This window comes from Dasypus novemcinctus, chromosome 3 (genome assembly GCF_030445035.2).
Source record: "Dasypus novemcinctus isolate mDasNov1 chromosome 3, mDasNov1.1.hap2, whole genome shotgun sequence".
NCBI lineage: Eukaryota > Metazoa > Chordata > Mammalia > Cingulata > Dasypodidae > Dasypus > Dasypus novemcinctus.
In genome coordinates this window covers 14,159,164-14,180,714 of record NC_080675.1, presented here as the reverse complement: position 1 = coordinate 14,180,714, position 21,551 = coordinate 14,159,164, and the positions used below count along the sequence as shown (strand labels likewise).

The 21,551-nt window shown below is 39.2% G+C and overlaps 1 protein-coding gene across 1 annotated transcript in view; it reads left to right on the top strand.

The window, feature by feature from the left end:
• Positions 1 to 18,696, top strand: part of UBR7 (ubiquitin protein ligase E3 component n-recognin 7) — a 32,827-nt gene extending 14,131 nt beyond the window's left edge. The window contains exons 11-12 of the mRNA XM_058292368.2: positions 16,422 to 16,520; positions 18,325 to 18,696. Of these exons, the coding sequence (XP_058148351.1) occupies positions 16,422 to 16,514 (93 nt within the window). The 3' untranslated portion in view covers positions 16,515 to 16,520; positions 18,325 to 18,696. The remainder of the gene's footprint in view (positions 1 to 16,421; positions 16,521 to 18,324) is intronic.
• Positions 18,697 to 21,551: the final 2,855 nt, after the last annotated feature.

The following is a 21,551-nucleotide window of genomic DNA, read 5'->3' as shown; positions in this document are numbered from 1 at the left end:
TCATCTTTTTTTATTTTATTTTATTTTTAAAGAAGCTTTATTTACTTATTTTTGGTCCCAGGGCCTGGGGTTGAACCAGGACCTTGTATGTTGGAAGCCAGCACTTAGTCACTGAGCCACATCAGCACCCTAAAGAAGCTTTAGATTGATAAATGCTACGTCAGAAATATAGGGGAGTGGGAAACGGACTTGGCCCAGTGGTTAGGGCGTCCGTCTACCACATGGGAGGTCCGCGGTTCAAACCCAGGGCCTCCTTGACCCGTGTGGAGCTGGCCCACGCGCAGTGCTGATGCGGGCAAGGAGTGCCCTGCCACGCAGAGGTGTCCCTGGCGTAGGGGAGCCCCACGCGCAAGGAGTGCGCCCGTAAGGAGAGCCACCCAGCGCGAAATAAAGTGCAGCCTGCCCAGGAATGGCGCCGTCCACACTTCCCGTGCTGCTGACAACAACAGAAGCGGACAAAGAAACAAGACGCAGCAAATAGACACCGAGAACAGACAACTGGGGGAGGGGGGGGAATTAAATAAATAAATAAATCTTTAAAAAGAAAGAAATATAGGGGAGTGATGTGGCTCAAGCGGTTGAATGCCTGCTTCCCACATGGGAGGTCCTGGGTTCAGACCCTGTACCTCCTAAAAACAAACAAGAAAAACAGACAAACAACAAGCAAACAAATGAAAAAATGAACTCAAGGAAGCCAATGTGGCTTAGTGGAAGAGTGCCGGCTTCCCACGTACAAGGAAGGCCCCAGCTTTAATCAGTACCCCCCAAAAAATAGGAGATTCCCATATACCTCACCTCCCTGCCCCCCACTTTCCCCTGTTAACAACATCTTTCATTAGTGTGTTACGTTTGTTATAATTGAAGATATTATGTTGAGTGAAGTAATCTAATCACTGAAGGACAAATATTACATGACCTCACTGATATGACTTAAGCAAATTGAGCAGATTCATAAAGCTCGAATCTGGAAGATAGGTTATCAGGAGACAGAAAGGAGGTAGAAGGTGGTGAGTCAATGCTCAATATGAGCAAAATCTATGATAAGGTGGAAGGGGGTGGTTGGGCAGTGGATGGGGGTGATAGTGGTGCAGTGACATGATTGGGTTGAATGGTGCTGGAATGTGAGGGGGAGTGGGGGAGGTTGGGTTAAACTCTTTGGAACTGGAGAGAGGGCTGGAGGAAGGAACAGGTGAACTCTGGGAATTTGTAGGCCTACGGTTAAAACTATAATGATGGGAAAGTTTTTTTGGTAGGGGAGAGTTACTCGTGCAGGCCCTTGGGATTGGGGGGATATGTGTGATAGTGCACACCTGGGGCATGCTTCTGTGGAATATGAAAATGTTCATCTTGTCATAGTATGTTATCTCAGTGGATGGAGACCCACACAATAAGAAAATATTAAACTCCCATCCTGGGGAATCCTGTTATGTTCTCAGTTAGAGGGGCAAGAATTTCTCAAGAACATAGGCAGTGCCTAATAAAAGAAAACACACCAATATGTCAATTAATGCCTGTGGCTATGAACCTTATTCTTCAAAAATCTATATACTTACAAGAGTGACACTTACTGTGAAATATGTAATGTTTTAAAATAGGCTCCCAAATGAATTCACAAAACACTTTGTAGCCCTTTATTATTATTATTGTTATTTTAAACTAATTTTTATGAATACACATGAATAAAGCATACAATCAATCCACAGTGTACAATCAATAGTATTTTGTATAATCACATAGTTGAATATGTATCAATTCAATCATTATTAGAGCATTTTCATTATTCCAATAATAATTTAAAAAAACCCTCATCACTTCTTAACCTGTGCTTCCCCTGCTGTACATAGCTGCTATTCTCTTCTGTTTCTTTAGTTTATTTGTATTTGTATGTTGTATAGATGGAGTCAAGTAATATGTAGTACCTTGTGTCTAGTTTCTTTCACTTAATATATTTTCTCTTTTTTTTTTTTACCCTCACTGGAAGATTATTAATATATTATTATATACTCCTGTCTATAGTTTGCTTTGCTTGTTTTTTTTCCTGATATTAACATCTTGTAACTAACATACATTTGTTCAGTTTCAAAGAAAAAGTCTTAAATATGTAATATTACCCATACTCATATTTCACATGCTATACAATCTCACGTTACATTTTTTAGCTTTCTTTCTTATAATATACATGGCCTTAGATTTTTCTCTTTCAACCACTGTCATACCCATATAGCACTGCTAGTTTCAAACACTATAATATGCTTTCACCTTTTCTATTAATTTCCAAAGATTTAACAAACAACCTTTTTACCAGTTCTGCACAGATGAACCCTCAGTTTCCCATTCTCTAACCTCATTCTGTTTTCTGGTGACCTGTATTCTAGTTATTAATTCAATGAGTTTACACAAAATGTTTAGTTCATAATAGTGCAATCATACAGTATTTGTCCTTTTGTGACTGGCTTGCTTCACTCAACATAATGTCCTCCAGGTTCATCCATGTTTTCATATGCTTCACCACCTCATTTTTTCTTATAGTTGCATAATATTCCATCATATGTATACAACACAATTTGTTTACCACACCATTCCTTTGCTGGTGGACACCTGGGTTGTTTCCATCTTTTGGCAATTGTGAATAATGCTGCTATGAACATTTTTGTACAGATGTCTGTTCTTCTGCATATATACCTAGTAGTGCTATTGCCTGGTCATGTGGCATATCTATATTCACCTCCTTAGGAGCTGCCAAACAGTCCTCCACAGTGGCTGTACCATTCTGTATTCCCACCAACAGTGAATATGCATCCTTACCCTTCCACATCTTGTGTAACACTTGTAGTTTTCCGTATTTCTAACTGTGGCCATTCTAATAGGTGTGAAATAATATCTCATTGTAGCTTTGATTTGCATTTCCCTGATGGCTAGTGATGTTGAACACTTTTTCATGTGTTTTTTCACCATTTGTTTTCTTCTTTGGATAAATGTCTATTCAGTTCTTTTGCTCGTTTTTTAGTTGGGTCATTTGTCTTTTTATTGTTGAATTGTAGCATCTCTTTATATCTTGGGTATTAAACTCTTACCGAATATGTGATTTCCAAATATTTTCTCCCATTGAGTCAACTGCCCTTTTAACCCTTTTGATGAAGTCATTTGACATAATAAAGTGTTTAATTTTGAGGAGGTCTCATTTATCTATTTTTTCTTTGATTGTTCATACTTTGGGTGTAAGAACCAAGAAACCACCTACCACAAGATCTTGAAGATGCTTCCCCGCATTTTCTTCTAGTAGTTTTATGGTCCTGGCTTTTATATTAAGGTCTTTGATCCATTTTGAGTTGATTCTTGTATAGGGAGTGAGATAGGGGTCCTCTTTCATTCTTTTAGTTATGAATATCCAGTTCTCCCAGCACCATTTAGTTGATGAAACTGTTTTGTCCCAGTAAACTAGACTTTGTAGTCTTATCAAAAACCAGTTTACAGTAGAGGTAGAAGTCTATTTCTGAACTCTCAATTCCATTCCACTGTTCAATGTGTCTTTTTTGATGCCAATACTATGGCATTTTGATCACTGTAGCTTTGTAATGTTTCAAGGTCAGGCAGTGAGAATCCTTCCATTGTTCTTCTTTTTTAGGATGTTTTGGGCTATTCAGGTGCACTTTCCCTTCCAAATAAATTTGATAATTGCCTTTTCTATTTCTGTATAGTAGGCGGTTGGAATTTTGATTGATATTGCATTGAATTTATAAATCAGTTTGGGTGGGATTGATATCTTCACAATATTTAGTTTTGCAATCCATGAACACAGAATGTCTTTCCATTTGTTTAGATTTTCTTGATTTCTTCTAGCTTTGTTTTGTAGTTTTCTGATTATAGGTCTTGTACATCTTTGTTTAAATTGATTCCTAGTCTTTTTGTTGCTATCGTAAATAGAATTTTTTTCCTGATTTCCTCCTCGGATTGTTCAATATTAGTGTACAGAAAATCTACTGATTTTTTGTGTGTTGATTCTGTATCCTGCCACTTTGCTGAACTTGTTTATGAACTCAGATAGCTTTGTTGTAGATACTTTGGAATTTTCTAAATATAGGATCATGTCATCTGCGAGTAGTAAGAGTTTTACTTCCTCTTTTTCTATTTGGATGCCTTTTGTTTGTTTTCCTGTCTAATTGCTCTAGCTAGAATTTTTAGCACAATGTTGAATAACAGTGGTGACAGTGGGCATCCTTGTCTTGTTTCTGATCTCAGAGGGAAAACTTTCAACCTTTCCCCATTGAGTGCGATGTTGGCTATGGGTATTTTGTATATGTGCATTTCATATATGCCCTTTCTTGTATTGAGGAATTTTCTTTGGTTCCCACCTTTTGAAATGTTTTTTATCAAGAAAGGATGCTGAATTGGTGGATTTTGTCAAATGCCTTTTCTGCATCAATAGAGATGATCATGTGGTTTTGTTCCTTCAGTCTGTTAATGTGATATATTATGTTGATTGATTTCTTGTGTTGAACTACCGTTGCATACCAGAAATAAATCTGATCATGATGTATAATCAAAATAAAGCTTGGTCATGATGTATAATTCTTTTGATACACTTTTGGATTCTATTTGAAAGTATTTTGTTGAGAATTTTTGCATCTATGTTCATGAGAGAGATTGGTCTGTATTCTTTTCTTGAAGTGTCTTATTTGGCTTGGCTTTGGTATTAGGGTGATGTTGGTTTCATAAAACGTGTTGGGTAATTTTCCCTCCTCTAAAATTTCAGAAGACTTTACACAGGATCAGTGTTAATTCTTCTCTAAAGGCTTGGTAGAATACACCAGTCTTTTCAATTACTAAATGTACAAAATAGTTAAAAAATCCAAAAAAAACAAATGAAAAACAAACCACAAACCAGCAAATGGAAGGAAAAAAAAGAATACACCAGTGAAGCCATCTGGTCTTGGATTTTGTTGGGAGATTTTTGATGGCTTATTCAATCTCTTTAAATGTGATTGGTTTGCTGAGTTTTTCTGTTTTTCATAGAATCATTGTAGTTTCTTTTTGTGTTTCTAGGAATTTATCCATTTCATCTAGATTGTCTAGTTTCTTGGCATAGTTTCCCATAATGATTCTTTTTATTTCTGTGGGGTTAGTTATAATTTTCCCCCTTTCATTAAAAAAAATTTTTTTTTATTTATTTCTATCCCCTTCCTCCCTGTTGTCTGCTCTCTGTGTCCATTTGTTTGTGTTCTTCTGTATCTGCTTGCATTATCCTGTGGCACTGGGAAACAGTCTCTTTTGTTGCGTCATCTTCCTGTATCAAATCTTTGTGTGTGTAGCACCACTCCTGAGTGGGCTGAGCTTTTTTCATGCACAGCGGCTCTCCTTGCTCATGGGGCACCCCTACGTGGGGGCGCCCCTGCGTGGCACAGCACTCCTTGCACACAGCAGCACTGCACGTGGGCCAGCTTACCACACGGGTCAGGAGACCCTGTGGGTCAAACCCTGGATCCTCCATATGGTAGAGGACACCATATCAGTTGAGCCATGTCTGCTTCCCTCTTTCTTTCATTTCTAATTTAGTTTATTTGCATTTTCTCTCTTTTTTCTTTGTTAGTCTAGATTACACATTTTATCTTCTCAAAGAACTAGGTTTTGATTTTGTTGATTTTTCTCTCTTGTTTTGGTTTGCTTTTTGTGTCTCAAATTCATTTATTTCTGCTCTAATCTTTATTTTTTTCTTTCTGCTTATTTTGGGATTCGTTTGCTGTTCTGTTGCCTTATTAATCTTTTGTCTAGCTGTTCTATCTAATGATGTGAGTGGTGTGTTGAAGTCTCCAACTATTATTGTAAAGATGTCTGTTTCTCCCTTCAGTTTTGCCAGAGTTTGCCTCAAGTATTTTGGTTGGGTGTATAGATATTTACAACTGTTACTTCTTCCTGGTGGATTGTCCCTTTCATCAATATATACTGGCCTTCTGTATCTCTTATACATTTTTGCATTTAAAGTCTATTTTCTCCAATATTAGCATAGATGTCTCTGCTCATTTTTTGGTTACTATTTACATGTAAAATCTTTTTCTTGCCTTTCATTTTCAGCCAATTTGTATCCCTGGGTCTAAAGTGAGTCTCTTGTAAGCAGCATATGGAAGGCTCATGTTTTTTAATCTATTCTCTCAGCCTATATCTTTTGATTGAGGAGTTTAATCCATTCACGTTCAGTGATATTACTGTTAATGTTTTATTAACTTCCATCATTTTATTCTTTGATTTTCATATGCCATATTTTAATTTTGTCTGTTTACTCACTTGTTTATCCTTTTTGCTTGTTTTGCCTTCTACACTCTCCTTCAAGCCTTTGTCTCCTGTATTTTTCTTTCAGGCTGTAAGACTCCCTTTAATGCTTCCTGCAAAGGTAGATTTTCTTTTTTTCTTTTTCTTTTTACAAACTCTCTTAGTTTCTGCTTATTTGTTAATATTTTAAACTCACCTTCATATTTGAAGGACAATTTTGCTTAATAAAGAATTTTGGCTGGCAATTTTTCTCCAGTTAGATCATACCACTGTCTTCTTGCCGTCATGGTTTCTGATGAGAAATCCACAATAAGTCTTATTGGGCATCCCTTGTATGTGATGGTTTATTTCTCCCCTGCTTCTCTCAAAATTTTCTTTTTATCTTTGGCATTTGACATTCTGTATAGTATGTGTCTTAGAGTAGGTCTATTTGAATTTATTCTGATTGGGGTATGCTACACTTCTTGGACATGTAAATCCATTTCTTTTGTGAGAGTTAGGAAATTTTCAGCCATTATTTCCTCAGATATTCTTTCTGCCCCTTTTCCCTTCTGTTCTCCTTCTTGAACTCCCATGACATGTATGTTGTTGTACTTTGTGTTATCATTCAACTCCCTGATACACTTTATTTTTTCTATTTTTTTCTCTGTTCTTCATTCTCTTCTAGTTTAGTTGTTTTGTCTTCCGCATCATTTATTCTTCTGTCATTTCAAGTCTGCTGTTCTTTGTGTCTAATGTGTTTTTTAATCTCACCTATTATGTCTTTCATTCCCATAAGCTCTGTTGTTTTTCTTCTCAGGTTTTCAAATTCTTCTTTTTGGTTGGCCAATGTCCTCTTGATGTTTTTTATCTCTTTAGCCATATTGTCTTTTAAGTTGTTGATTTGATTTAGATTTGTATGAACCTCGCTGATTAGTTTCAAATATCGTGTCTCATCTGGGGCTTTGATGTATTCCTTTACTTGGGTCATTTCTTCGATTTTCTTAGTAAGGCTTATAATTTTTTGATGGTGTCTAGTCATCTGATTCTTCTTCTTTTTTTTTAAAGATTTATTTATTTATTTATTTCTCTCCTCTTCCCTCCACCCAGTTGTCTGCTCTCTGTGTTCATTCACTGTGTGTTCTTCTGTGACCACTTCTATCCTTATCAGCAGCACCAGAGATCTGTGTTTTCTTTTTATTGTGATCTTGTTGTGTCAGCTCTCTGTGTGCGGCGCCATTCTTGGGCAGCTGCACTTTCTTTTGCGCTGGGCGGCTCTCCTTATGGGGCGCACTCCTTGTGCATGGGGCTCCCCTACACGGGGGCACCCCTGTGTGGCATGGCACTCCTTGCACGCATCAACACTGCGCATGGACCAGCTCCACGTGGGTCAAAGAGGCATAGGGTTTGAACCACGGACCTCCCATGTGGTAGGCGGATGCCCTATCCATTGGGCCAAGTCCACTTCTCTAGTTATCTGATTATTATGGTGAGTTTACTCTAATGCTCAATTTCTTTTGCATAGGGATTTAGTGTATTATGCTGTTCTTTGATTCTTGGTTTAACCTGTTCTAGTTCTTTAGAATTGTCCCTGTTAGTTGCTGAAATTCAAGACATGGACCCAGTAAGGTTACAGATCTACTTCCAAAGGCCTTGGGGAGGGAAGTTGTAAATGCCTGAAAAATCCTCCTTTATTTAGTTCCTTCACATGTACATCCTTGGTCTTCCAGCAGGTGTGTTCTTTGGCAGGCAGTCCTCTCAGTTCAAACCCTGGTCGGAGTGTGTTTGCTCTAACAGTGACCACAACATTGTGACTGAGGTTCCTGCCTCAAGGCTATTCAGAGCCTGGCAGTCAAACTTTCTGAGAGGCTGTTCTCCAACCTTTGGCTACATCCCCTCCCTTTTCCTGGGTAGGAAATAATTTAACTTCCCACTGCATCCTCAACAATCAGTCCTGATCAGTGGGGACAGTGTTTGTGAGGGTTAAATCTCTTTCATCCAGTGCTGACTCCCAGGGCAACAATGGCCTAGAAGGGCTTGTGGAACACAGCAGACCAAATTAGTTGGCCAAAAGCTAAATCAGCCTTAGGCTGCATTCCTTTCTCATGTTTCCTGGGGAGGTGGCTCCCTGTGTCCATAGTCACTGGTCAGAGGCCAGAGAATTCAAAGCTCTCTGCTCTGAGGGTGGGGGCAAGCAAGGGGGTGCAGCTGTAGCTGCAACTTTTACTCACAGTTCTTCCCATTGAGATTCTTTTCCTGTGTCATTCTATTTTCTGGGTTAGTGTCCTTCTGGAGTCTTAAACCCTAGAACATTTTTTTTCCAGGCCGTTTCTGCCTGTCCTCCAGCTGATTTCCTGGGAGAGAAGTGAGTCCTCTGTTTCTCTAATCTGCCATCTTCCTGGAAGTCTCTACCCTTTATCATTAATAAATTTTTGACAAAAGTGTTGTCTTAAATACTGTTCTGTCTTCCAAAGGCAGATAGAAAGCAACTTTTCTCTTCATGACCTAAGTTTGTCCTCTTAAACAGTAAATATTATGCTCTGCTACAGCCTGAGTGAGACATGAGTCTGATGGATACCCAAGAAGTGCCCCTAGACTTACTTTCTTGAAATGTCTCTTGACAGCCTACTGTAGGTAATTTTCTTCTTTATCATAAATATGTGAAAATTTTGTAGTTGCTTCAGTTTCCAGACGGTCATAGTGCTGCCTTTCTGCAAGATAAGTTGTAAAATCTCAGGTTAAAAGAGCCTTTTCCTAAATGATTTTCTCAATTTTAAGAAAATGTACTCTACTGTCACTGTGAATGTCTCCTGACTTCCTAACAGTTTTTATATTTTTAATGTATTTATTTTTTTAAAAAAGATATTTACATTGCATACATGTTAAATAAAAATATAGGGAATTCCCATATGCCCTGCTCCCTATACCGCCCACATTTTCCCACATTAACAACATCTTTCATTAGTGTGGACACTATTGTTAACAATTGATAAAAACATTTTGGAGCATTGCCACTAAGCATAGATTATAGTTCATATTGTAGTTTATACTGTCTTTTCACACAATTTTGTTGGTTATGGCTAGATATGTAATGGCATGTATCCGTCATTGTAATGTCACTCAGGACAATTCCCAAGTCCTGTAATTGCCTCCATATTTCAGTTGTTTTTCCCTCTCCCTGCCCTCAGAACCTCAGTGGCCACTGCCTCCACATTAATGATATAATTTCTTCCATTGCTAGAATTACAATAAGTCAATGGACAATTAGTCCATAGTTCATACCCCAATCTTGAGAATTCTGCGATGGTGATGTCCACTCTACCTCTAATTGAGAGGGGGTTTGATCACATGGGGCAGATGGATAGGACTCTCTTGCTTGCAGTTGTAGACTCTCTCAGTTTCTTGGGGTGGTCATTGTCCATCATCATCTCCTTGTTAGTTGTCCTGGGTGAGTCCAGTGAACTGGAGAGTAGGTGTTGCAATTCCATTAAGATTCAGGGCCCAGCTGGCACATGGAAAGCCCAAAGATTTTATCCTCTTGAATAGAAGGATCAGAAGAGCCATGTTTAGTGAAACCACAACTGAGTCCAACTCTGTTACCTGAGGGAGCATAAATTCCAAAGTAGGACACACTGGCAAGACATCAAACTCCTGAGCCATCTGCCCTGACTGTAGTGTCTGAATATTTCCAGAGCCCTCATGAGCCCCCCTGTTTGGGGTAGTATTTACTTTGGCAGTCAATGAGATCCTACTGAGACGTGTATAAGCATAACCTCTGGAATGACCTCCTGACTCACTTTGAAGTCTTAACCGTATAAACTCATTTGTCTTTACCTTTTCCCCCTTTTGGTCAAGGTCTTTCTCCGTTGTGTTGCTAGTTGGTGCTTGGTAGTAATCCCTCGGTGCCAGGGAGGCTCATCCCCAGAAGTCATGTCCCACACTGGGGGATGGTAATGCACCTAACATGTTTTAAACCACAGTTATTCTTGTTTCTGTTGCAAAGGCTTTCCTCTGGTTAATGTAGACTCATGCTTCTCTAACACTAGAACTAAGAATAATAATGTTCATGGGTATAATGGAGGACTTTGTCTTGTTATTTTAAGAATTTGATAGGAGGTCTTACCCTTGTTACTCCTGAGCCTACAAATTTGTCTTTGTCAGAAAGTGACTTTTATTTCCTTTCCTATAGGCTTTACAGCCTCATCTTATTTTTTTCAATCTGTCCTTAGTGTTTGATCTCTAAATGAAATTTTAGGAATTGTCAATGTTTAAAATAGAAAATCCTTCAGACAGCTTGCATAAAAGAGTCAGCCTCATGAAATATTTTCTTCATTAACATTTCATGATTTGAATACATTACTGGTTTATACGTTGAGTCAGAAAGTAACACTAAGGACTGGAAGAGTGGTCTGCCAATAAATCAGCTTTCTGCAGAGAAAAAAAGTCCTGATTTATAACATGTGCTGATCTCTGTAGTGTAAATATTCCCACCAGGGCTGATTTCAAGCTATCAACAGTTTAAATAATCAAGCCAATTTAAACCAGCACACTGCTGGGCAGAAAGTCACATTTTTTCTAAACTTTAATCAACTTCCTCTGGGGAAGTGCTTTAGCACTCTTGTAATAGCTTTGGTGATTACAGGAAGTCAGTGGTTTTCACATAATCCTTGACTGAAAGTATAAAAAGATAATAGTCAATTATTTCCATTTAAGATTCTTTTTTAAACTTTTTATTGTGTAGCAAATATACAACTCAAAATTTCCCATTTTAGTCACTTTCAAATGTACAGGTCAGTGATATTAATTACATTCAAAATACTGCGCTGCCATCACTAACATCCAAAACCCCAACTTTTTCATTACTCCAAACAGAAACTCTGTACCCATTAAGCAATAACTACTTATTTTCCTCACCCTTAACCCCTGACATCCTGTAATCTACTATCTGTCTCTATGAAATTTGCTTATTCTAGGTATTTCATGTAAGCAAGAATATACAATATTTGTCTTGTCTGACTTATTGGAGGCTTTTTTATGTTTTTTTTTTAACCTAATTTTGAGATATTTTCAAACTTACAGAACAGTTACAAAAATAATACAAACCCCATACAGAGAACTCCAACAAACCACTATATTTTCAGATACCCAGGTCCACCAATTTTAGCATTCTGTTACATTTGCCATATTCTATCTAGCCATCAGTCTACCTAGCCATCTATCTGTCTGTCTACTTATCAGTTCATTTTCTGAACACTTGAGTGTAGGTTGTATGCATCATACTACTTGAACACTTAATTTTAACACATACATTTCCCAAGAATGAGGCTATTCACTTATGGAACCGCCTTAAGTGCAGTTTTCAAGTCAAAGACATTTAGCATTGATATAAAGCTTACAGTTTTTATTCCAGTTTTTTCATATGCTACAGAAATGTCCTTTGGGGCCTTTTCTCCACCATTATTAGACCCTGTCCAGGATCACATATTACATTAAATTGTTATTGTCTCTTTAGTTGCTCATTCTTTTTTTTTTTTTTTTTGTTATGCCAACATCTATATAACATGAACTTTCCCTTCTCAACTGTTCCCAGGCATACCATTCAGTGGGATCGTTCATGTTTACATTGTTCAGTACCTTCACCATCTTCCATTACTAAAACTTTCCCATCTCCCTAAACAGAAACTGTATACCTGATAGGCATTAACATCCCATTCACCCTGTCTCCCTGCCCCTGGCAACCTGTAATTTCTGTCTCTATGAGATTACATATTTGCTGATTTTTTTTTTTGTAGTTACCATGGGGTTTTAAATTTACCATCCTAAATCTTCTTGTTTGCTTAGATATCAACTTAACTTCAATGGTATTTATAAACTATGTTCCCATCCTTCTCTGTCTCCCTACCTTTATGCAGTTCTTGTCACAGATTGCATATTTACACATTATGAGTCCAAAACCACTGACTTTTCATTTAATTTATTTGCTTTTTAGGTCCTGTAGGAAGTAAAAAGTGCAGTTACAAACCAAAGATGCAATAGAACTGGCATCTATATTTACCCATGTCATTACTTTATTTTCTTGATGTGGCTTCAGTCTTTTGTCTGGTATCCTTTCCTTTCAACCTGCAGAACTCTCTTTAGCATCTCTTGTAGAGCCAGTCTAGTAGTGACAAACTACCTCAACTCTTGTTTATTTGGAAATGTTTTAATCTCTCCCTCATTTTTGAAAGTCATTTTGCTAGATAAAGAATTATTGGCTTGCAGTTCTGGCTCTCAGCACTTGAAAAATAAGTCATTCCACTGTTTTCTTGCCTCCATGGCTTCCCAGCATTGAATCTTATTGGGACTTCTTTGTATCTGACAGGTTGCTTCTCTCTTGCAGCTTTTGGAATTCTCATCTTTGGCATTCAACAGTTTGCTTATGAAGTTTCACAATGTGGGTCTGTTTGGGCTTATTCTGTTTAGAGGTTTTGAGCATTTTGGAAAGATATATTCATATCTTTTGTTAAATTTGGGATATTTTCAGTCATTATTTCTTTGAATATTCTCTCTGCCCCTTCCCTTTCTTGGTATTCCAACAGCATGTATATTTGTACAGTTGATGGTGTTTCACTGGTTCCTCAGGCTCTGGTCACTTTTTTTCCTTTCTTCTTTCTGCTCTCCAGACTGGATGATTTCATTTGTCTTATGTTCAAGTTCTCTGATTCTTCCATCTGCTTTTGAACCCCTCTAGGGAATTTTTAATTGCTATTACTATGATCTTCAGCTCTGTTTGTTCCTTTACATAATTTCCATCTTATATTAATATTCTAATTGTGTTTATGTCATTTTCCTGATTTCCTTTAGTTCTTTGTGTTTTCCTTTATCAATTTGAGCATATTTAGGATCATTTTTAAAATGTCTTTTCTGGTGTATCCTAGGTCTGCTCCTCCTCATTGATGGTCTAATATTTTAATTTTCTTTGCCTGGGTTATCACTTCCTGTTTCTTTGCATATCTTGTAATCTTTCATTGAAACCTAGACATTTTGATATTTTAATTTATTGCTGAAATTTAGACTCTGCAGAGCTGTTCCTTAAGCTTATATCTAGCTAGTGTTAGGGCAGAGCTTTCCTTGAATGCCAGAGGCTAACAAAAGAACAGCACAATAACAACAAAAAGGACAAAAAGAAAACCCCTTTCCCAGTCCTTGAAGATTGACTTATTCTAGTGTTCACCTTCAAAACTTATCCATTCAGTGAGTTTAGAGAATAGCTCCAGACCAATGTATAGGGGTCTTTCTGATCCTTTCTATGCATGTGGCTTGCATCGGGCATGCATGTGTGGCCTTAGGAATCCCCCCATTTACATGGATTTGGATTTCAATGTCCTCTTTTCCCTAGGAAACAGTTTTCTCATGGTCTTGGGTGCTGTACTCTCTATCCTATACCCAGCAATCCCTTCCCCCAGGCAGCTATTTGACTGCTCTCCCATAGCATAATATCTTGTCAGAGAGTTCTGGGAACAGCTTTCTGTACACAGGGCAGGGTCTGTGACAGCAAGTCCCTCGGGCCACCCCCAAATAGATTGGATCAGACATACATACTCCCAGTATGTTCATGAAGGTTACTCTGTTTCCTCCAGAACTGGTACCAGGGATCTGCACTGAAATGCAGGCCAGTGCCATGCCAACCAGGCAACATTCTACTACTTTTAAGTTGCCTTTTTCTTAATTTGGTACTTGCCCTGTTACTATAGTCCTTTAACTGTTTTCTGGAGCTTTGAGAAAGATATTTCTGCCAGTTCTTGCTAGTTGTGCAAAGCTTCTTAAGTGGTCAGAGCCCTGAATCATTTCACTCCCTCCATTTATGTTTTAATTTATCCTTTACAAACAACTGTTAAAGATCTTTTTGTGAACGTTGTAGTGATCTTTCCAGACATCACAAATGTTAATTTTGGGGAAACACTGCACACTAATGTAGATGGCAGCATACCCACAGGAATGGATTAGTTCATAGAACGTGATCTTTTCTGGGATTCACAAAACTTCAAACTGTCACAACATGTATCTTCAACATCCAAGTCTTCATTATCACTAGAACCCCTCTTTATGAGTCTTCAGGAGAGGGTTTTATATTTAATGTGATAATTTGAAAGGACAGAAAAATATTATATGATTTTTAAATTGTATGATCCATGCCATTACTAACTAGGTCTTTACCAAAAATAAACAACAACAACAAAAAAAAACTTCAAAGACTTATCTGCCGTGATTTTATTTGTCCATAAGGAGTAATAATTGTAAATACTGGATGTTTTCAAATGAAGAACTGCCTTTTCTTTAAGGTTTGTGTCTGATTTTTAAAAATAACAATTAGAAACCTCAAATTTTCTGAAACAAGCCATCTCTACTCTGCATGTTGGCCCTGACCATTTGAGTTCATCTAGACACTAAAAATTTCACACTCTAATTTATGTGCTTTTTTAGGTCTCCCCCCCATAATACCTTTGCCAGACAAATTATTTCATTTTCTTGTTCCTTTTCAGTGGTTAACATTTGTGATCCAAGGGTAGGGATAGTTCCCTTATTTTGGAACTCCTAAGTGTTATATTTATTAGCATTTTATAAATGTAAATTTCCAAGCCGTTTAGGCAAGTACATTGGGACTTGGAGCTGCAGTTGTTTCAGGTGTTAGCCATATTCAGGTTCTAGACGGCTCTGCTAGGTATTTCAGTTCTTCACCAGTTGTCAAGCAGTTTCAGGATTTTACTCTTGATGTTAGTAAAACTGGAATATCAGCTACTAGTCTCCAGTAAAGTACTAACAGAACTTAATTTCTTTCATTTAGAGGGTTAAGTATCTTACCCTAAGAAAGTTATCAAGTTAGCATTGCCATTTGAATATGTTGACTTCCCCTTTGCCCCTGGGGTGAGAGCTTGGGAGGTTTTTGCTTTGTATACCAGTATTTGGCCTCTTTCTTACTTTATCTCTTTCTCCTGCTTGCTTACCTGCATTCATGTGCTTTCTCTCTTTCCCTACCCTCTTTTCCTCCTTCCCTCCCTCCCTCCCTTCTTTCTTCCTTCTAATAAGCATGTGTTACTTTTGTAATTAAAACACAAATTAACAAACCTGTCTCATGATGGACTAGAAAGCTTTAGATCTAGGATCAGCCACATAGACTCACTCTTGGGATAAACAGGGACTCATTTTGGGTTGTCCTAGTTTAATATTTTATCCATATTTTCACTTTGTCTTATTTTTTTAATTTTTAGTATTTTATTTTGCTAATATCATAAACAGCTTTGTATGATGCGCTAAATCCTTTACCTGTAAAATGGAAGATAAATTTCTTCTCTTAAAAAATTTTCTTCTCTTCTTTATTGCGTAAACTGGATGTTCCATTTTACTAAAAGTAGTGCTTTTATACTTTTGTGTGTTTGTTTTGTTTTGGCCAGTTTTCTGTTTATATAGAAAATGTCTTTAATTTTGGGCTCTTGGCAAGAGAAAAGTTTTTTGGTTCATTTTTTTTAATATTCTCCACCACTGGTAAAGAGGAAAGCACAAATCTCAAAGCAAACAGACTTTGTGTTTTGTGGGTGCTTATACAGAGCTTAAGGATATTTCAAAAAGACAGTTGTGGAGTGCGGGGTGGGGGAGGAAGGGGGCAAAGAGAGAGAGAGAGATCGTGGTTCCAGAGACCTTTAAAGTTCTCAATTTGTAAGCTGGCTCTATTACTTTTCTTCACAGTTAATATTTACTGAGAACTTATATGTGCTAGGCAGTACTTTTTAGGCATTGAGCTCATCTGATCATTAAATGACCCTTATAGGTATGTACCATCTTTATCTCCATTTCTTATGAGGAAACTGAGGTAGATGGTAGAACCTAGGCTTTTTTTTTTTTAAGGAGGTACTGGAGATTGAACCCAGCACCTCATACATGGGGAAAAGGCTCTGAAACCACTGACCTATACCCACTCCTCTTAAGCTCCTATTAACCATCATGCTATTCTGCCTCACTGCAACTCTGAACAGGCCTGTCCCTATGAGCTTTGATGATCTCTTCTATAAAACAGAGATAGTATACTTAATTATACATTAAAGTAATTCTTACCAGCAATATTGTTTGACTTGTTTGTGAATGTTATGACCCGTCTTTGCTGTTCTACGATTTGATTCCTTTTCCTTATCTTGCATCAACAGGTTGTTAAGAGAGAGGACATTCAGCAGTTCTTTGAAGAATTTCAGTCAAAAAAGAGAAGAAGAGTGGATGGGATGCAGTATTATTGCAGCTAGAATGGAGTATGAGCCTTCTCTTTCAGGCCAATGAAAATGCCACTTACTGTTCTGGGAATAAAAGAGGCATATGTCGCATTTGGTCCCCTTTCCATCCTCCTCTATTTCAAAAGGCCTCCTCCTCCAACCTTGTCCTTCTCCTCATTCTCCTTAACTACAGTAACCACAATGTTGATGCTGATTTTACAGTCAGCATCCTTCATGACTCAGCTAAATGCAACATATTCTACAAACCTCAGTCCCCCCACCCTCACCCCAATATACCTGAGGTTATTTGCTTTTAAGTTTCAAGAAGTTTGATTTGATTTTGAGGAATTAAATTGGTTTCTTTTTAAAAGATTTTTTTCTTTAACTCCCTACTGTGTTTACTTTGCCACAGAGCTGTTATGCTTCAGAACCTGCTCTGTGGGGCCTCGCAAACAGTTCTCTTCTTATCACCTTGAAACTCTGTGGGTCCCCTCACCCCCAATGATCGTGGTGCCTTGGTTCAAAGCTTCCTCAAGCTTGGTTTGCTCCTTCCCCATATCCCTGTTTTTTGAGGATTGTTATGGCTGAGAAGGGACCGCTGAATGAAGTAGTTTTTTCAGGTCCTCACCTCCCAAGTGGCCAGGCCGATGGGTTTCTGACCTGTATATGTTACAGGCAGGGAGATGGGATGATGGCAGAATTGAGGAAGCAACCTTTGTTACGAATTTTACTAGTAAATTTAAAGTGACATTTTCATTCACAGTTCTACTGGCACTAGAATTTTAGAATTTCAGTACTGTAGTGCTCACAGGGCTTCCTGGAGAAAATTGGTCAGTATACTAGTCCCTTTTCTGCTGCCTAGTAAAATAGATCAGGTACTAACCCTGTAAAATCTTGGTGGTTTACAAAGTCCTTTGGATTTCTTTATATTATCAGGGATAATATTCATAAGCATATATTAAAAACAGACCTATTTTGATATTGTACTGTTATGAAAATGTTATTAGAACCCCAGTAAATTATTTTTTCCCTTAAAACTGTACTTAAGAAAAAACATACTGACTTGGCTTAAGTGAGCAGGATAGCACTGGTCCTGTTTTAGAAGAGGCAGGCTCTGGAAGAGATTCCAAACGAGGCCCTAGGCTGCAAGAATGATGAGTTTTATGTATATAAATTTTATGTCCACAGTTGGTTCTTTAATGATTGAACTCTTTGAAGATCCTCATGGAATGTTGTATAAAACCCCATATTTAAGGGGAAGTCCTGTCAGTTGGTGTGAAATATCCTTAAAACCCCTCAGTCTAATATGGAAAACACCTTTTGATAAATGTAGGACCTTCAGATGTTCTTTCCCTCTGGAGGAATGAGGTCTTTCCTGACAATAGATGGTACATTTTGAGGTATGTGACCATAAAGCATTTTAAGCTTTGGGGCCACACATGCGTGCACTGTTCCTTTTTGTTCCTGGCAGTCACCATGTATATGAGGGCCCACCAATCCCTGAACAGGATGAACCCAGCCTACAAAAAGCCGTGGTCTCAAAGAAGTGGTAGACTCATTCTTTTTCTGCCCTAAACCTCCTAATTACAGATATTACAGATCTTCATGAAACTATGTGGAATCAGAAGGTCTGTGGCTACAGGAGGTGCTTATGAGCCTTGAACTGACCTTGAGGAGAAGGCTGGGTTAAAAAGCTCGGTGTTTTTGAGATAATTTACAATCAATGGCAAATTTTTTGAACTCCTACAAGGTTGCACTGTTGGTGTACCATTGTGGCCTAAAAGTTTATTCCTTCTCAAATGTCTGATTTAGCTACCAGAACATTCTTTACTTCCTTTCACAGGTCAGGACCAAGTTTCGTAAGCGATGCATTACTGTGCAGCACATAATTGCAGATCACCCCAGTGCTGAAGGGCTTGTTTTATGAAAGGTACTGTTCCTTCTTTATAGTAACCAGAAAACCTCTTTCTTACCTGTTGTTCATAACTAGTTTTATTGACTATATTGGACTGTCTCTTGTAGAGGCTGATTTTGGCCACGATGAGACAGTTGATACTAATGCATGTTTTATGCAAAACAGGAATATGATATTAGTTGCTTTTAAGGAATTCTGGCATTGTATAAGCATTTTTGTAGAAATTGTTACTGGACTTAAAATTACATACTCAACTCCAATCAGGTTTCTGTAAAATTTTAAATAAAACAATTCAAAATAGTGTGTTTTCAGATTGGTTTTAGTCACATTGTACTCTACATAGCTTCCCTCTGCAGATATAAGAAAATGAGACTAATACAAGTCTACCCTAATGGTGATTCTTGGGGGTTGTGCCCTTCAAGCAGAGAGCTTGGTTTAAAATGTTAAGGACAAAAAAAAAAGATATTAAGTAGTTCATTACTATCCTGTTTGTTTGTTTTTTAAAATGCAACCTGATCTGAGGTCCCCCAAGCCAGAGATCTTTTACCTCCTCAGTCTTACAACACATCCTGGGAGGGAACATAATTCCTTCTGGGTTCTAAATGAACAGGGGAACAAAGAAATAGGCTTGGGTTGGACTGATCACAATTTGTCCTGAAACTGCTTAGTCTAAGGGAAAGATGAGGTCCACCTACATGGTAGCCATTATTTTAAAAGTAAGTATGAAAAGACAAAGAGCCAGGGTAGAGGCCTGTCTTTGGCCTCCCTCCAGCTTTTGCTTCCTTGGAGATTATTGAAACTTATAGTCATCACCCCTGGTGATATAAACTGATGTGAAAGAAGTACTCTGTAACAACCTTGAAGCTGCTCATATTTCTAGAAATTCAGGATTATATCATCATCAGTGCCAGGAAACCTGTTGCTCTCCTGGCTCCTTAAGGGACCCTAGTGGAGAGGAAGAAAATTGAAAGAGCATTTCAAGTGCTTGTAGGACCTTAGAAGTGATGGAGTCCTGCCCCCTGTGGAAGATCTGAGTGGCCTGGGGAACATGGGAAATACAAGAAACCAAGCTGGCAGAGTTTCCAGCAGCCAGAGGCTGCCCCCCAGTCAGGTCACCTTGCAGCTGCTGTGAGAGGGTATATCTGGCTGGTGGCACTGGGACAAAGCTATATGGCTTGCCGAGATTGGAAGAGGCCTGAGAAATCACCCCGCCCCGCTTCTTCTCTGGGCAAGAGCTGCTCCCTCTATAGGTGATCGTCACAGGGGACCTTAGATTCCATTCCACCATACTCTTGGTGGTGGCAGGGCCCCAATTCTCAGCTAGCCCTCTGTCCCTCCACTTCCCTGCCATGTGACTCAAGGGACTCTGATCACCCCCTTTCCCAGCTGCTGGCAGAAATCTTGTGAGCGTGAGGGAGCCAACCTTATGAGGAAGCCAATACCCTGAATGGCAAAGAGGAGAAGAAGTCAGGTCTTCAGTGATTCAGGCATTGAGCCCTGAGTCAAGACTTCCCTGGGGTTTCTACTATTAGTAGACTTTCACTAGCAGGGAACATTTCTACAGTTTTCTGGCTTCTACTTTCAAACATTTCCAGTGATAGAATGCTCAATACCGCACAAAGCACTCACTCCCAATTCTCCCACTCCTTGGTGTCTTTTCCTGTGGAAAAAGGCTAGAAGCCTCTGGACTTCTCTCTCCCTTGGCCTCCCATCCTTCTCTTGCTCCGGTCTTCTCCCAGTGTTTCCTCTTTGGCAGGAGGAGGGGTTGTTTATGGTGCTCTCCAGCTCCTGCTTGGCAGCTCTGCCCGGCCTTCCTGACTTTTCCCACCTGGGTTTCTCCTCAGCACCTTCCCTCCTGCAGCGGGTGCATGGCTTTTGCTGTTTCCCCTTCTTCACAGCCCAGCCTCTGGCCTTCCCGCTCTCATCTCTGCCTCAGACGTTGGAGCTCCTAGACCAGCTGACCAGCAGTTCCATGTGCTAAATCAAAAAGGTCCACAACCAACCCATTTATTTTGTTTCCTTCCACTCCGAGCTCTGTGGGTAGAGCAGGGTGGGTCCCCTGAGGTCTGGAGGGTCCTGGAGCTTGGAGCCTGGCGTGAACAGTGGCTTGTGCTCTGCCTTCTCCTCCATCCTCTCTGGCTCCAGGAACAACTCCGACTGTTCCCATTGTACAGAGGCCAGCTGAGGCAGAGCTGTGGAATCACCATCTCAAGGTCATGGCAGAGCCTACCTGTGGGGAAAGGGACTTCTCAGTCTCCCATAGGAAAGCTCACCCTGCAGGCCCAGTGCTATAGATCAAGTGAGGCAGCAACTGGGAAGAAAAAGCTACTTTAGAATGATAAATTCACCTTTTCTACACAGTGTTTCTACAAAAGCTGCAGTCAAAAGTTACTCATTTCCCAGGTCTCTTTGTCCATTTGCCATGAAGTGCTGCTGCCTGAGCCATTCCTGCTCCCCACCGCCTCCCCCCTAGCAAAGCATCTTCTCCCCATCAGTGATTTTCTTACTGTGCATGGAGAAGAACTGAGATATTGTGATGAGGTGAAATACTCATATCATTGATATTACACTTTGGGGATAGCACTTAGCCCTGTTGGCAATCATATGTCTGTGAGTCAATTTGGTTAATGCCTGTCTTCCCCACTAAACCAAAGCTTGTGTGAGGTCAGAGACTAAGTATTTCCTGCTCATTATAGTCCTGGAGTCTGGCCTGGTGCCTCCAGTATGATGTTCGTGAAATACAAAAATGGGAATGCTCATTCATGAGTCACCAGTACACTGAGCACAAGGCACAAGCAGGGAGCTTCTGTGTACTTTATCTCATTTAATCCTCATGACCCTAAGAATATAATTGTTCATCCTCATTTTACAGATGTGGAAACAGGCTCAGAGAGGCTGAGGTCCCACAGCTAGTAAATGGTGACTTCCAGAGTTAAGTCCAGACCCACGTGACCCCAGGCCTTGCTTGTTTTCCTCCACCAGCCTGGCCTGACTGAAGTGGGGGCACCTGGGAACAGTTGAAAGGTCCCAGCAGAAATCAACAAAGATGCCAATAGCATTTGCCTAAATCACAGCATGTCATATGTTGCCCTGGGGTAAGAGGGACATTGGACTCTTCTTGTTTTGGTACATTAACTTGGACTTCCATGACAGAA